The sequence below is a fragment of the Stegostoma tigrinum genome, chromosome 23, assembly GCF_030684315.1.
Source record: "Stegostoma tigrinum isolate sSteTig4 chromosome 23, sSteTig4.hap1, whole genome shotgun sequence".
In the NCBI taxonomy this organism is placed as follows: domain Eukaryota; kingdom Metazoa; phylum Chordata; class Chondrichthyes; order Orectolobiformes; family Stegostomatidae; genus Stegostoma; species Stegostoma tigrinum.
The window spans coordinates 13,189,214-13,207,214 of record NC_081376.1 but is presented as its reverse complement, the minus strand read 5'-3'; the positions used below and the strand labels follow the sequence as shown (position 1 = coordinate 13,207,214).

Here is an 18,001-nt window from a genome sequence, read left to right as displayed (position 1 = left end):
TAGGACCATTAAGAATACCTCTGATGGAATCAAAAACAAGTACATCAGCAAAGAAAAAGACCCCATTGCAAACAAGGGTAGCATAGGTGGTCAAGTTGTACGCTGAGGGAAAACACTGTCACTGAGAAACTGTAGATGTCGTAGAGAGATTCCTTGTCATTTAAGAACTAAATATCAAACCCGTAGTGGAGGAGCTTAGTAAAGCTGTTAAATTGTTTGCCAGTGGCAAAGCTCCAAATGATGATGCTGGACCATATAAACATCAGAAGTTTGAGCAGGAGTAGGCCATTTGACCCATTCAGCCTGTCCTGCTACTAACCTAGATTATAGCTCATCTAAACCTTAGCACTGTTTTTCCACATTATCCTAATGTCACTTGACAGGGTTAATTTCTTTAAATCAAAAATTAGATGTTATTTATCTGTAGTTCACAAACCATCATTGGCATCTGTCTTTGCCCAAGAGACAATGAGAATGATAGGTGATGTATAACTTGAGTGGCAACCTTGGAGTATATTCCACATCAAGCATAAGCAGACCTCCTCGAACTACCAGAACCAAAGAGACATTTAACCTTGGTTATTCTGCATCAGACTCTTGCCATTTAGACAGTGGAGCACCTGACTCCTGAAGTGCCATGAATCAAGTACAGTGAATGGGGAGCCTGCAAGTCTCATGATACAGGGTAGACTGTTTAGGACTCGAATGAAAAAAGATTTCTTCACTTAAATGGTAGTGTACCTGTGGAAATCTGTGTAACAGAAGGTTGTGGAGGACAAGCCACTGAGAAAAGTATTGGCCCATGTTGCCCCTATCAGATTGCAATCCTTGGCTGAATGTTTCAAGACAAATGTGTGCCAGTTCCTCACCAGAAAGGCACCCTGTGCTGATAAAGTTGTACTAATGTTCCACACTGAGGAACACTTCCAGCAAAATGGACACCATCACCAGCAGGAATACAAATACGGTGGTCTAAGATGTTGCCAAACTGCCACCAATCAGCATGTGGTGTGAGCCATACCACTCAGTACGAAAACACAGAGGTATCAACCATGGTCTCATGGGACAGACCTTTACCAGAAATATGCTTTGCCATTCAGAACAAAACAAGAAATGTTACGAGCAATCTATCTATGTAGGAAAAGGATGCTGAGAAAATATTGATAGAAATGGAGTGGTGAAGGTAATCAATGAGCTAAAATTTTATCAGGAAGTACTGGCAGGCTGTGCTTAAAATGAAGATATTTCTTAACTGGATTACTTGCATCCATCAGACCATAAGACATAGGAGTAGAAGTAAGGCCATTCGGCCCATCAAGTCCACTCCGCCATTTAAATCATGGCTGATGGGCATTTCAACTCCACTTCCCTGCACTCTCCCCATAGCCCTTGATTCCTTTTGAGATCAAGAATTTATCGATCTCTGCCTTGAAGGCATTTAACGTCCCGGCCTCCACTGTACTCCGTGCCAATGAATTCCACTGGCCCACCACTGTCTGGCTGAAGAAATGTTCTCCTCATTTCTGTTTCAAATTTACCCCCTCTAATTCTAAGGCCGTGCCCACGGGTCCTAGTCTCCCCGCCTAACGGAAACAACTTCCCAGCGTCCGCCCTTTCTAAGCCATACATTATCTTGTAAGTTTCTATTAGATCTCCCCTCAACCTTCTAAACTCTAATGAATACAATCCCAGGATCCTTAGCCGTTCATCATACGTGAAACCTCCCATTCCATGGATCTTCCTTGTGAATCTCCGCTGGACACGCTCCAGCACCACTATGTCCTTCCTGAGGTGTGGGGCCCAAAATTGGACACAGTATTCTAAATGGGGCCTAACTAGAGCTTTATAAAGTCTCAGAAGCACATCACTGCTTTTATATTCCAACCCTCTTGAGATAAACGATAACATTACATTCGCTTTCTTAATCATGGACTCTGCCTGCACGTTAACTTTTAGAGAATCCTGGACCAACCCTCCCAGATCCCTTTGTACTTCCTCTTTACGAATTTTCTCACCGTTTAGAAAATAGTCCATGCCTGTATTCTTTTTTCCAAAGTGCAAAACCTCGCATTTACTCACGTTGAATTTCATCAGCCATTTCCTGGACCACTCTCCTAAACTGTCTAAATCTTGCTGCAGCTTCCCCACCTCCTCAGTACTACCTGCCAGTCCACCTAACTTCATATCATCGGCAAACTTCACCAGAATGCCCCCAGTCCCTTCATCCAGATCATTAATATATAAAGTGAACAGCTGCGGCCCCAACACTGAATTCTGTGGGATGCACTTGTCACTGGTTGCCATTCCGAAAAAGAGTCTTTTATCCCACCTCTCTGCCTTCTGTCAGACAGCCAATCCCCAATCCATGCCAGTAGCTCACCTCAAACTCCATGGGCCCTCACTTTATTCAGCAGCCTCCCTGTGAGGCATCTTATCAAAGGCCTTTTGGAAGTCTAGATAGATAATATCCACTGGGTTTCCCTGGTCTAACCTACTTGTTACTTCTTCAAAGAATTCTAACAGGTTTGTCAGGCATGACCTCCCCTTACTAAATCCATGCTGACTTGTTCTGACCCAACCCTGCACTCCCAAGAATTTAGAAATCTCATCCTTAACAATGGATTCTAAAATTTTACCAACAACCGAGGTTTGGCTAATCGGCCTATAATTTTCCATCTTTTGCCTTGATCCTTTCTTAAACAAAGGGGTTACAACAGCAATTTTCCAATCATCTGGGACTTTCCCTGACTCCAGTGACTTTTGAAAAATGACAACCAAAGCCTCTGCTATTTCCTCAGCCACCTCCCTCAGAACTCTAGGATGTAGCCCATCGGGGCCAGGCGATTTATCAATTTTTAGACCTTTTAGCTTTTCCAGCACTTCCTCTTTTGTAATGCCTACCATACTCAACTCTGCCCCCTGACTCTCCTTAATTGTTGGGCTACTACTCATGTCTTCCACTGTGAAGACTGACGCAAAGTACTTATTAAGTTCTTCAACTATTTCCTTATCTCCCATCACTAGCCTTCCAGCATCAATTTGGAGCGGCCCAATGTCTACTTTTGTCTTTCATTTGTTTCTTATGTATTGAAAGAAACCTTTACTATCATTTCTAATATTACTAGCTCGCCTACCTTCATATTTGATCCTCTCCTTCCTTATTTCTCTCTTTGTTATCCTCTGTTTGTTTTTGTAGCCTTCCCAATCTTCTGATTTCCCAGTGCTCTTGGCCACTTTATAGGATGTCCCTTTTTCTTTGATACATTTTCTGACTTACTTTATCAGCCATGGCTGTCTAACCCCACCCCGGATAATCTTTCTTTTCTTTGGGATGAACCTCTGTACTGTGTCCTCAATTACACCCAGAAACTCCTGCCATTGTTGCTCTACTGTCTTCCCCGCTAGGCTCTGCTTCCAGTCGATTTTCATCAATTCCTATCTCATGCCCCTGTAATTACCTTTATTTAACTGTAACACAATTACATCCGATTTTGCCTTCTCTCTTTCAAACTGCAGACTGAACTCTACCATATTATGATCGCTGCCTCCTAAGTGTTCCCTTACTTTAAGATCTTTTATAAAGTCAGGCTCATTACAAAGCACTAAGTCTAGAATAGCCTGCTCCCTTGTGGGCTCCATCACAATCTGTTCCAAAAAACCATCCTGTAAACATTCCATGAATTCCCTTTCTTTGGATCCACCAGCAACATTATTCACCCAGTCCATCTGCCTATTGAAGTCCCCCATGATCACCATGACCTTGCCTTTCTGACATGCCCTATCCATTTCTTGGTGCATCTTGCGCCCCTGGTCCTGAACACTGTTAGGAGGTCTGTACATAACTCCTATTATGGTTTTTTTGCCTTTGTGGTTCCTTAACTTCACCCACACAGACTCCACATCCTCTGACCCTGTGTCATTCAGTGCCATAGATTTAATTTCATTCTGAACTAACAAGGCAACCCCACCCCCTCTGCCCACCTCCTTATCTTTTTGATAAGTTGTGAATCCTTGGATGTTTAACTGCCAGCCCTGAACTCCCTGCAACCATGTCTCTGTGATGCCTACCACATCATAATCATTCTAGATGATTTGTGCTGTTAATTCATCTACTTTGTTGCTAATACTACAAGCATTTAGATAAAGTGTCTTAATGCTAACTTTCTTATCATTACTAGAGATATTGGAAATCATAAGCTGTCTTAAGCTATCCTTCCTTTTTGCTGTTTTCCTAGTCTGCCTCAAACTTACACCCACATGCTATCCTGTTGCTTATCTTTCCATTTAACTCCATACTCCCCGTCACTTTCGCTTTCCCTTCCGCCCAACTCAGAAGTTTAAAGTCCTACTGACCACCCTATTTATCCTTTTCATGGAACACTGGTTCCAGAGCAGTTCAGGTGGAGACCGTCCCAACGGTACAGATCCCCTTGGTTCCAAAACTGCTGCCAATGCCCCATGAAATGGAATCCCTCTTTCCCACACCAATCCCTTAGCCATGTGTTTACTTCCCTAACTTTCTTTTCCCTATGCCAATTGGCATGTGGCTCAGGCAGTAATCCGGAGATTATGACCCTTGAGGACCTGTATTTCAATTTTTTTCCTAGTGTTTGATAATCCCTGAACAGGCCCTCTACCCTCGCTTTGCCTATGTTGTTAGTCCCAACATGGACCACAACAACTGGATCCTCCCCCTCCTGCTCCAATATCCTTTCAACCGGGTCGGAGATGTCCCGCACTCTGGCACCGGGCAGGCAGCACACCATGCGGGACTCCTGATCCGCTTGCATAGGATACTATCTGTCCCCCTAATTATAGAATCCCCTATAACAACTACCTGTCTTTTTGCTCCCCCCTCTTGAATGGCCTTCTGCACCATAGTGCCGTGGTCAGCTGGCTCACTGTCCACAGTCCTTTCCCTCATCCATACAGGGAGCAAGAATCTCATACCTGTTGGTCAAGGTCAAGGGCTGAGGCTCCTGCACTCCCTACCTGCCTCACTTACAGTCACACCCTGTTGTCTCTGAAAATGTTTTGAATTTGGATTACTTAATCTACCGCGTGTGACTGCCTCCTGAAACAAAGTGTCCAGGTGACTCTCCCCCTCCCGGATGTGCCGCAGAGTTTGAAGCTCAGATTCCAGATCGTTAATTCTTATCCGGAGTTCTTCCAGCAACTAACACTTGCTGCAGATGTGGCCGCTGCCGTTCACAATGGGATCAGCCAGCTCCCACATCGTACAGCTACAGCACATCACATCCCATCCCAGGTTGCTCGGAGAAGTGAGGGCGAGATAACAATATAATTTGCTATAATCCTCCCATCTACCTCATATACATGGATGTACCAGAGGATAGCAAAGTGTTAAATGTCACATCTCTATTCATGAAACAATGCAAGGGCATTCCTTCTAACTACAGGACAGTTGGTTTAACATCAGAGATGAATAACATTTTCAGGGACAATAACCAAAGAAAAATATTAACAGGCATATGGAGACCTTTTAAGATAGTTAAGGAGACCCAGCATGGATTTGAACTGGATTACATAAAACTAATCTAATTGAATTCTTTGATGAAGTACCAGAGAGAAAATTGATGAAAGGAATGCAGTGAATGTTGTCAGAATAAGATTTTAAGAACTTTTGACACAGTAGCACATAAAAGGCTCATTAACAAAATTGAAGCAAGTGAGGATGCAAAAGATTCGTTTAAAAGCAAAATACTGCAAATGCTAGAAACCTGAAATAAAAACAGCAAGTGCTGAAGAAACTCAGCAGCGTCTGTGGAAACCAGTGAACTCTTGCAAACAGTTCTGAAGTAGTCATTGAATCTGAAATATTAAATCTCTCCACAAATGCTGCCAGACCTGCTGACGTTCTCCAGCGATTACTGTTATTATTTCACAGTAACCCTTAACAGCTCTTCTACATGTGCCTTAATCTTTCTGCAGTTAGTGCATGCTGCTAATCATACCCTAGCATGGCCATGTATACACCCAATTTACACAGCATTTGCAACATTAGCAGTCAGTGCTAAGATCACTGCCCCTTTTGAAAAATATAAATAAATTGGATATTGGAATACAGAGCACAATTTCAAAGTTTGATTACGATCCCAGACTTGAAGGTATTGATTGCAACAAGACCTGGGATAATAGAACAGACGGGCAAAAAGCAAGTAGAATATTATAATAGATCTTTGAGCTGATGCATTTTGAACTGAAGGAACAGTGAGACACAATATAGATTGAATGGCACAATTCTGAAGTGTGTGCAGGGACAGAAGGACTTGTGGGAATCCTCATATATAGATCCTTGAAAGTAGCAGGACAAAAGGAGAATGTAGGTAGCAAAGCATATGCATTCTTGGACTTAATAAATGTAATTATTGAGTACAAAAGCAGGGAAGTTTGCTCAACCTTTATAAAGCACTAGTCAGACCAGAATAAGATTATTGAATCAAGTTCCAGCCACTTTTAGGAAGGATATGTGAGGAGTCTTGAAAAATTGCAGAGAAGATATGCCAAACTTTTTCCAGGGATGGAGGATTTTAACTATAAAGTTAATGTGGAAAAACTGAGATTGTTGTTCTTGGAGCAAGGTTGATGGGAAATCTAATAGGGAGGTACAAGATTATGACCAGGCTAGATAAGACAGACGAGAAAACCTGTTCTAATATATTGATGGTACAAGGACTAGGAGACACAGTTTTAAGATATTAGGTCCCAAATTGCAGGAGGTAGTATTTGTTTTGCAGTAGCAAATGGCATTGATCCACAGTTACCTACCTATTCCAATGATGGAACTAGAGACAGTCAATGATTTTGAAACAGTATTGGATAGGCAGTTGAAAACAACTTACAGGGCTTCTGGGCTAAAATGAGGATTCAAACTGCCTAGAGAACCATCATATACAAAATGAGCCAAAATGTTACCTCTGTGTGTATGACTTAATAAATGAAATCAGCTTTGATCCCTGATCTGCTAAATTAGCTGATCTCAACAGGAGAGGCATGAAGGGCTTCTGCACCTTTGCAATATCAGCTGGAGTTCCCATGCCAGATGGTTACCTATTCCTCCATTCCACTCCATCCTTAGTGGGTAGGGCACCATTAGACATTGGATTAAGGAAATTGGAATACCTAGAATATCCAACGCAGTTGAGTGTTCTTTTGATATGGCCTGTCAACTGTACACATGGAGTGCCCATAAAGCTGAAGTATTTGGAAAGTGGTGAGCACTTGTAGGACTATATTTCAGCACATGTTACATCTTGAAGAAAGAGGGGAGGGGAGTTAAAAAGAAACATTTGGTTTTAATATTCTAAATTCAAAATTCATTCTTAGTATCTTCGCAAAACTTCTGTCATCATAATTCCTCCAACCTTCTCTCATCAGCTCCTTGCATGGACTATAGACTCACCAAATGCAATTGCAGTGATGACTATCACCCCTGATTTCCATGGAACACGTCATGAAGGAATTTTTACAGGCCTCAGCAAGTTCACAAAATACTACACATCTGTATTGTGTTTTACAACGCCAGGTGATGGCCCGAAGAGTTCGCCCAAGCTCGTTCAGACCTATGAAGATAGTAAGTATTTAAAAACAGATGTTAGTTATTGTGTCATATTAAACACAGGTATTGAATCATGTTCAGTAATGTTTAAAAAGAATATGTGTCAATGTTGGCATGAGTTTGAAGCCACACTCAGATGTCTAGTAAAACATATGCAGCTTTGAATTCATCTTTTGTTCATAAACTAAATCTACAGATTTCTTACCCTTCTTCCTAGAGAGGGAAAAGATTGTTTGTATAACTTTCTCCTCCTTCTAAGAGATAATGCACTCTCAACCCAGAAAAATTAAATGTAGATTTTTGTGTAATCTAAATGGAGAGAGTCTACAAAGTGCTGCTGTGCAAGGAAACCTGAGTGTGCTCATTCACGGAGCATAAAAAGCTAAAATGCAAATAAATGAAATAATTCAGGAACACCAATGAGCTATTGGCCTTCTTTACAGAGGAAATAAAGGATATAAGTCGAGGAAGTCTTCTGACAGGCACTGGTGAGAACGGACTAAGAATACAACCTTAGCAATTTTCTTCCTGTTCCAGTGCCGTATAGTGGCAGTACTGGGTACCATTCTCAAGATGAACTGCAACACTCCTAAGCCTGCAATCTCCACCAGCTAGAAGGAAAAGTGCAACACTGGTTCTTTCTCTCTCCCTCTTACTTTCTTACCCTCTCTCTGCAGTTTTCTTCTTGTTTCTGGCTTCCATCAAATAAGAAGAATGAGAAATGTAATGTTCCCTGCTGTCTCCTTTTATCTTTATGTCAATGTAAAAGTTGCCAAGTTGTCTTTGGGTTCAGGCCATCCCACTACTTCCACCCTTTATAATTAGCTGAGTGGATGTTCAAGATTCATCCCATCTCCTCTTGTAGCCCGTCCTTGGGAATTATATACAAATGTTGACAAAGCATGTCAAAAGATTCCTTGCTATTGTCAGTTGAAGATGATAAACGTGGTACTATTTTGAGAATTTTCATGATTTGTCTGATGAGATCCCATACTTGGAATCCAAGCATTTTGTGATGCTGATTTTTAAATAATAAACAGCGTTCATTTCTGTAATACATTCCATGGCCTTCAGTCATCCCAAAGCTTTTAATAGCTAGTACAATTGCTTTGGATTGTAGGTAGTATTGTAATGTGTGTCACTTATAAATATATATTTCCAAAAAAAAATTTTCACAAGCAAGCCATAATGTAACATGTAGCTGTGAAGGTGGGGTCACAGCCGGCCTGATCCAGCTCTCATACACTGTCTACATGTTTGTACTTTATTTATTTAATGGGTAACAACCACAAATATGAATTCTGCAATTTTTTTCTCCTTTATGCCTGGCCACTCGCCACTTTCCCCACAACTCTCATTGAATCCTCTCCACATGATACTGAGTCCAACTGTCATGTCCGAATGCTGCCTGGTTGAAATGAACTACCTCATTTCTAAGATTATTGATCACTAAATGTCATTTCCTTGGCCAAACAATTTACATAGCTTCTGTAAGCATATCCTGTCTCTTCACTATTTTTCCTTTGCCAGATATGCTCATATTCTTCATATTCTGTAAAGTTGGCGAGCCCTTGCAACTAATTCTAGTTATGGTCTTTTGCATTCTGTAATTGTTGCGGAATTTCCCTGTGCCTTCTATGGATCACTTGGCAGAGACATTGTGCATATGCCAGTTTTGGAAAACAGCTCACCTTATTCTCGTACTGTAAATATCCAGAAGCAAAACGTAGAGTGTACAATCAATATGCCTGGTGAGGCACTGTTGCATAAGTCTGGCCTCAACATCTCTTTGCGTAGCTGTTCAAACGTTGTTTTACATCCTCCCTCTTCTGCTGAGTACTCAAGATCTGTGAGTAATCCTGGACACTTCGTAGCGTAGGAACAAAGGATTCAAGCAGTCATTCCTCAACGCTGAAGATTGCATAGAATGTACTGCACAAAAGTAGGACATTTTGCTTAAACAGTCCATCCCAGTGACTATGCCCACTTCTGCTTCCTTCAATCCTTCCTTGTCCAACTTTTGCAGCATAATCCTCTAATCCAGTCTCCTTCATGTTGTCATAAATGCACCTGAACTACTAATTTCAATTGTGGTGTGATGGCGCACTGCTGCTGGGGCCCCAGGTTCAATTTCAGCCTTGGGTGACTCTGTGGAATTTGCGTGATCTCCCGATGTCTGTGTCGGCTTCCTCCTACAGTCCAAACATGTGCCATTTGAGTGAATTGGCTTTGCGAAATTGCTCATTGTATCCAGGGATGTGCAGGCTAGTTTGATTAGCCATGGAAAATGGAGGATTACAGGGATGGGGTAGGGGGTTGGTTCTGGGTGGGATGCTCTTTGCAGGGTTGGTTTGGATCAGATGGGCCGAATGTCCTGCTTCCACACTCTAGGGATTCTGTGATTCTATGATTCTATGTTACTTATTTAGAATTAGGTTCTACATTACCAGCACTCTTGCTGGGTGATGATCATGAATCGATGGCCTCGTGTTTAGCTCTCTTCGAAAAGGGAGAACACTGCCAACTCGACAGAAACACTTCATAGTGTGAAGCACAATTTTAAGTCAACTCACAGCCTTCTCCTTTTGAAGAGAGAAGAGACCTAACTTTTTCATTCTTTCCTGACAGGCATAACTTAGCTGTTCTAATTTCATCAACGTAAATCCCTCTGCATGACCACCATGTGCTTTTTAAGTTATGACAGCCTGAAGAACAGTGCAGACTGTCTGTTCTAGCCAAAATTCAATGCACATCTAGAATAACTTCTCAATTTGAAAATGATTTTCCTTTAGAAATAAACTCTGGTGCTTCATTTGCTTTTCTCCACCCCCACGTATTTTCCATGAACTATGCAGGTTCCTTTCATAGTGAAATGTGATACTTCATACTTATAAATATTGAAATTTATTTGCCAATTATATGCCTGTTGTGCATATTATTTAATACCTCCTCACTGCTGTCTAACACTCCTAGTTCGGTGTTAATTCCTGAAATTGTGGATAAGTTTAACTAATTAATATAAATTGTGAGCACCGATGATCATATCATATCACTGGTCATTGTGGGGCTCCATGGTGTATTTTCTGCTACTTTACAGAGTTACCCGTTACCCATGCATTCTACTTTCTGTCTTGCAGCAGTTAGCTATCCATTCTCTTATTTGCCTCTTGACTACACTGACTACATTTGAACTGTGAAATTCAGTTAATTGAGGAAAATTAATAGACAGTCATTAAGTTGGACAATTAAGACAATTGTTAGAAAATGTGAAACTTGATAAGCATAAAACTGCAACATTGTCATTTTTGTGAATAATGTTATTTTGTTGTTGTTGTAGCAGTTTGTGACCATGTTGTTTCTGCAATTTTTTTAAAATTCTGACAATGAAATTCATGCAGAAATGTTATCAAACATTTTGTTTTGATTTGCATTTTGTGAAGTTCAGTCATGTATTTCCTTTTCTCCAAAGCAATACTTCAGGCTTTCCCCCATTTAAGAGGCACAATAGGGATTTGTACATCTTGTTTCTGAACTTGCTATCTCTATGATCATAGCTTTTACTTGATATTTTTATGTTTTTTTGGCAAAATATGATTTATCTGTTTTGATTTTTGTTTTAGACAATTGCAGCTCCAAGCTTTATTTTGTCCATTTTTTTGATGTGCGTGCATTTATCATTGCTTCAAAAATAGAACAGCGTCGATGTGAGCTTTTAACCAACAGTCAAATTGGATGTATTCAAAAAAGATTTATCTTGCCGGTGAAGGAAATATGAGGGCAAAAATAAATTGAAATCTGCAGCAAGATTCCAGACAAATTGCTTTCACCGAGGTACCATGTTGGATAATTTGGTTTCAGCTGAGCTAGTTATTTTTAAAAAAAGTTTAAAAAAGAATTCATATATCGCAGAAAGATTTATGTGACATCCACTCCTGGATCATTAACCCACAACTATTCTGTTGTGAATTTAGCACAGACTGCCTAACAGTCTAATTCAAGCAAGAAAAATCCTAGTTCAATATTTATGTACAGAAATTATGCTCAACATTTTTTTATTATTTAATCAAGTAATTTTATAATAAAAGGAAATTAAAATAGATGGAATTCATTCTGATAGATGCTCTGGTTTCAACAATTGTTTAATTTCTCCCCAGAAGTGGTGCTGAAAATACAAACTGGTTACAATAAAACTGCAAGCAGATTAAGTAACACAAAGGCATGTTTTGTTTGTCACTACTTTGTGACATAGAAGGACATTTGGGTTATGTAACCTAATGTTTCACATTGTTGTTTTTGCAGTAGCTCATTATACATCCAGATTTATTCACACCACTCAAGTCAGCCACTGTCTCTAACAATCAAATTTAAACTTCTATAGGACCAGGAGCTGTTGGGAGCTTGAGTTTTACAGAAGTACTTGATACCTCTTTGAAAGTCAGCTGGCAAGAGCCACAAGAAAAAAATGGGATCCTCACAGGTAGGAAAAAATGTATTCAAATGGTCCTTTACTGCAGGAAAGTATCAGTCATTCAGTGCACTTTTATATGTAGTCACCAAATTATTGGAATGTAGGCATTTTAATTGCATTGTGTGAATTCTGCATCTACAGTGTTAAAGCACTTCTTGTACTTTAAATTGACTTATGCTGAGTGTCCAGGAATGGGGCATCAGAAAAAAATACCAAAAGTTGTAGTGTACTTTTTACAACCAGTGGACATCTTAAAGCACTTTGCAGCCATTGAAATATGTTTGAGATATAGTCACTGTTGCAGTGTAGAAAACGTAACAACCACTTCTCACAATGCAAACTCCCACCACGAAAAACAGGATGTTTGCATAATTGGCTTAGGTAGATAATTGGTTTATCGAAAATCATTATGGTGACAGGTGCCAAGTTGTGATGACAATACAACTAACTGATTCAGCATAATTCATCACATAGTTATAGACTATTATTAAAGTATAAAAGGGTTGTATAATTATGAACATTTCAGTATGCATATAAGTTTCACAATGGAGGTTTCCACAATTTACAGAATAAAGTTGAAAGGTCTACTGCATTCTATTTTGTGTCAAAGTCTGTGCATCCTATGTTGTCACATTGAATTTATTACCTTCTAAATAATTTGCGTTCTATTTATGAGTTTTATGAACTGGGACATTTGTCTATTTTTTCTGTATTCTGAATGCTGTCTTTTTAATCACATCGCACGTTTACTTTTGTGCAGTTATGGCAAGAGATCATGCCTGTGTGATGTGGAATTCAATATTTTCTTGCTAATTCCAGTTGAAAGGCCTTGTCAGCAGAAACCGAGTTGTGCCCATTTTTATAAATAAGTATAAAACGAAACTATAACAATATTATTTTCCTGTAGATAATGGGAGAAAACATTGAATAAGAAGTGCTCCCCTCACTCTTTATCGGTCAGGCACTTTCTACATTTAGTGTATAACTATTGTATTGGCATGCTTGAAGTTTTAACCTTGAAGTGTTTTCTAGCATGCCGTAACTAGGTATTTAGTAAGTCAGTCACTTCCACTATTACAAGACTCATGGCCTTGTTGGAAGTGTACTGAGAGTAAACAAATCCTCGCAGCAATTGGGTGAGGTTGTCTGATGCGGCTGTGTGTAATCTTCCATAGATTCTCTGGTTGTAGGAATTATGTTCACGTCTCAAAGCCAATGACCATATGAATACTATTTATTTGCGTATTTTGCACGTATGTGTGTAGAATTTGATCATTCACAGTATGGCTAATCCAGTGCTCTTGACTTAATTACTTAATGGTGTGCTGTTTTTCCTTTGTTTTTTCTTAGATTATATTTAAAGAAAAGGGATTTTTCATTTCCTGGCCTTGATCTGTTTTTGTATTCATTAAGAATTGCTTGAAAATCAGTGTACGTTCATTTATGACTTGGATTAATATGTTAGCAATTGCAATCCCTTTATAATCTATAGGCTACAGATCTTGTGATACTTTATGTCACTAAACTCAATTGCAATAAGTTCAGTCACTTTTAGCAGTGATAACATATCATCGAGCATTCCTCAAGTAAATGAGGAAAACTGACAAGTTCATTATTTTCACTGTCTGTACTTAAAAGTATGACTATCAATTGAACAAACCCAGATACCCTCTTTCCCTCCCTTAGTCTTTCAGGTTACAGCAAATTTTTCTGTCTCTTCAAGAATGATAATCCATTTTTTTTCTATTGTCCATTCTTGTTGACTTTACCACTCCATGTACCAGTTCAGAGCTGATCCCCTTTCCATTCTACCTTCCACCGCTTCCATTCTACCTAAGCCGCTAAATCAAGTTTCAAATGACACTTTTGACTTCCAGAATGGCCACTTCATCATCATCAAGGTCCTTGTTCATCTTTGAATAAAACTTGGGACACCCAGTTTTGACACTTTGCCAATCGTAAAATCTCCCTATCTTGCTATAATTCCTACAAACTGTCCTTTTTTAATTGCTGTGCTGGTAAATTTATTTGAAAAGCTGAATTCTGCTGTCATTAATTTACAAGTCCTGTTGAGTGGAAATTTACAATATTTTCCCATTGGCTGGGTGGTTAGCATGGCTGCCTCACAGCGCCAGGAACGCACGTTCGATTCCACCCTTGAGCGGTTGTCTGTGTGAACTTTGCATGTTCTCCCCATGTCTGTGTGGGTTTCCTCCGGGTGCTCCGGTTTCCTCCCACAGTCCAAAGATGCGCAGGCTAAGTGGATTGGCCATGCAAAGTTGCCCATAGTGTTCAGGGATGTGTAGATTCAGTGGGTTGTGGGGGATGGGTCTGGTTGGGATGTTCTGAGGGTCTGTCTGGACTTGTTGGGCCGACACTGTAGGGATTCTATTCAAGTCTGAGATCAAGGCATAAAAATACCTTGATGTGAGGGAGACAATAACATTGGGTAATGTTATGAAACTAATAAGTTAGAGGACCAGGTTGATACTTTGAAGACACGGGTTTAAAACCCACCATGTCAATTGGTGAAATCTCAATCCTATTTATAGCAAAGAGCTCTAGAAGTGAAACTTGGTCTCCATAATGGTGAATAAAAATGAAAAGAACTGTGGAACTGTAAATCACGAACAAAAACAGAAGTTGTTGGGAAAGCTTAGCAGGTCTGGCAGCATCTGTGAAGAAAAAACATCAAAGTTAACGTTTTGTTGACAGCAATTCTGAGGAAGGGTCACCAGACCCAAAACGTTAACTCTGACATTCCTTCACGGATGCTTCCAGACATGCTGAGCAACTCCAGCAACTTCTGTTCTTGCTCCATAACAGTGACCATGAAACCATTGTCGACAGTTGTAAAAACCTATCTGGTTTACAGACATTGAGGGAAGTAAATCTGCGGCCACTACCAGGTCTGGCCTAAGACCTACAGCAATGTGATTGACTCTTCCCTTCCCTCTGGAATTGTCTGGCAAATTGCTTCTTTCAAAGGTTTTTAGGGGTGGGTAAAACAAGTGCTGGCCTTGTTAGTGATATCTCCATCTACCAAAGAACATTTTTAAATGCACCTTTGATGCTAATGTCGTCTAGCTTATTTCACCTGCTTGTATAAATTTGAGTATAATTATTTGAAAGCAAATAATACTTTATGAGCATAAAGCAGATCGGTAATTAATCTGCTGCAGTTTGGTAAAGCAAATCGGGGCAAGACACTTACACTTAATGTTAAGGTCCTAGGAAGTGTTGCCAAACAAAGAGACCTTGGAGTGTAGGTTCATAGTTCCTTGAAAGTGGAATTGTAGTTAAATAGGATTGTGAAGAAGGCATTTCATATGCTTGCTTTTATTAGTCAGGGCTTTGAATATACGAGTTGGGACGTCATGTTGCAGTTGTACAGGATGTGTTTAGGCCACTTTTGGAACACTGCACTCAATTCTAGTCTCCCTGCTACAGGAAGGATGCTGTTAAACTTGAAATGGTTCAGAAAAGATGAAAAAGGATGTTGCTGGGTTGGAGGGTTCAAGCTATAGGGAAAGGCTGAATAGACTGGGGCTAGTCTCCCTGGAGCATCAGGGGCTAAGGGATGGCCTTATAGAGGTTTATAAAATCATGAGGGGCATGGATAGGGTGAATGGCCAATGTATTTTCCCCAGCGTCAGGGAGTCGAAAACTAGGGGGCACAGGTTTAAGGTGAGAGGAGAAAGATATTAAAGGGACCTATGAGGCAACTTTTTCATGCAGAGGTTGGTGTATCTATGGAATGACCTGCCACAGGAAGTGATGAAGGCTGGTACAATTACAACATTTAAAAGCCATCCGGATGGGTGCATGGAGGGATATGGGCCAAATGCTGGCAAATGGAACTAGATTAATTTAGGATATCTGGTCGGCGTGGACGAGTTGAACCGAAGGGTCTGTTTCCACACTGTACATGTCTATGACTCTAAGCCGCAAACATTTTAGTAATTTAGCAAAACATCAGAAATACAATTGAGAACATACTGCCTGGGGGAGTAAGCTGAGATGGGAACCTCAAAGGTACTTGGATTAGCACTCAAAATGTCATAACATTTAAGCCTTTGAGCAGAGTGCTGAAAAGTAGATCCAGTATAGATTTAAAGTAGCTTTTACCACTGCAGACTCATTGGGCTGAAGGGCCTCTTCAGTAGTATTATTCAAGAACTGATTAGTTGCCATTGTATGTGAGGTAGCAATGACCTGTGCAATGTTAGAGCTAAATAAGATTTAATCTTTATTTAATTGGTGATTTAATAGCTATTCACACAAATTATTTTTTAACAAGCGTACTCCAGGAAGGGAGGTAAATACAGACCATTAAACACTACATTTTTAAAGAGTGTGTTTTAGGTTTGGGTGGTTAGCATAAGATCAATCATGGTAATCTTGTATCAAAATGGTTAGCCCCTAATATTCTGTCAATGAGCAGGCTTTCTGTACTGTCTAGACATAGAGAGGAGGTCAGCTTGTACAGATTACAGTGTTTCCACCCAAATATGAAAGACTGAACGTATATTGTGTTGAATCAGGCAATTCACGGAAAAGTACATTCAGACAGCGAGCGAATAAATTGATTTGCCAAAGTCATTCTATTCTTATTGCTACAAAAAACAAATTGAGACAGTATAGCTGATTTGCATAGTTGCACAGGGATCATAACAACACTGTTGATTGATTCACAAGAGACTAAAAGCAAATGCCATTTTAGATCCAATTTGATGTAACATCTCAAAGTTAACATGTAATCATTCCATTTCATTGATCCCAAAAAGTTCATACAAAATCTGAAGAATCTGGTGATGCCTTTATGTGAGAGTAACTAGTGAGTAGAATGTAAAAAAAAAAATCATAAAAGCTAATCCAGTTTTAATGCAACAGTAAAACTATAATCTGAAAAGATATTTTACAAGTTTGGGCAGAATAGCAGAAAAATTCCTGTGGAAATTCAAAGCAGTGAACATTTGAATTGCAGAAATTCTGGAGCAAACAGCAGGCATCAGCAAAGAAGTTGCTTTGCACATAAAAAAATCCTTCAACATTTTCACATAACATGAAGAAAATGTCAAAAGTTAATATTTTTTGTACATTTCTTTTGATGTTATAGAGTCATAGAGATGTATAGTATAGAAACAGATGCTTCGGTCCAATAAGTCCATGCTGACCAGATATCCCAAATTGATCTAGTCCCATTTGCCAGTTTTTTATGTTATTCATTTTGTGGGATGTGGGCGATGCTGTCTGGTCAGCATTTCTTGCCCAACTCTTGTTGCCATTGAGAAGGTGGTGGCAAGCTGCCTTCTTGAATCGCTGCAGCCCACCAGCTGTGGGTTGCCCCAAGGGCCAGAGGGAATTCTAGGATTTTGACTCAGTGACACTGAAGGAATGGCAATATATTTCGAAGTCAGGATGGTGAGTTGCTTGGAGGAGAAACTTGAAGGTGATGGTGTTCCCATATATCTGCTGCCCAGTCCTTCTAGATCGAAGTGGCCATGGGTTTGGAAGGTGCTGTCTGAGGATCTGCAGTGCATCTTATAGATATTACACACTGCCGCGACTGAGTGTCAGTGGTGGAAACAGTGGATGCACTGCCAATCAAGCGGGCTGCTTTGTCCTTGATGGTGTCAAGCTTCTTGAGTGTTATTGGAGCTGCACTCATCTAAGCAAGTAGAATATTCCATCACACCTCTGACTTGTCGATGTTGGACAGGTTTTGGGGAGTCAAGAGGTGAGTTACTCGCCGCAGTATTCCTAGCCTCTAACCTACTGTTGTAGCCACTGCATTTATGTGATGAATCCAGTTGAGTTTCTGATCAATGATAACTACCAGGATGTTGATAGTGGAGGATTGTGATGGTAACACCATTGAATGTCAAGGGGTTAGATTGGTGTTTAGATTGTCGCCTGTTGTTGATGGTCATAGCCTGGTATTCGTGTGGCAC

The 18,001-nt window shown here is 40.1% G+C and overlaps 1 protein-coding gene across 1 annotated transcript in view; it reads left to right on the top strand.

Moving 5' to 3' along the window:
• Nucleotides 1-18,001, top strand: part of sdk1a (sidekick cell adhesion molecule 1a) — a 752,575-nt gene that overhangs the window by 551,313 nt on the left and 183,261 nt on the right. Inside the window, exons 19-20 of the mRNA XM_059653924.1 lie at nt 7,399-7,594; nt 11,958-12,056. Of these exons, the coding sequence (XP_059509907.1) occupies nt 7,399-7,594; nt 11,958-12,056 (295 nt within the window). The remainder of the gene's footprint in view (nt 1-7,398; nt 7,595-11,957; nt 12,057-18,001) is intronic.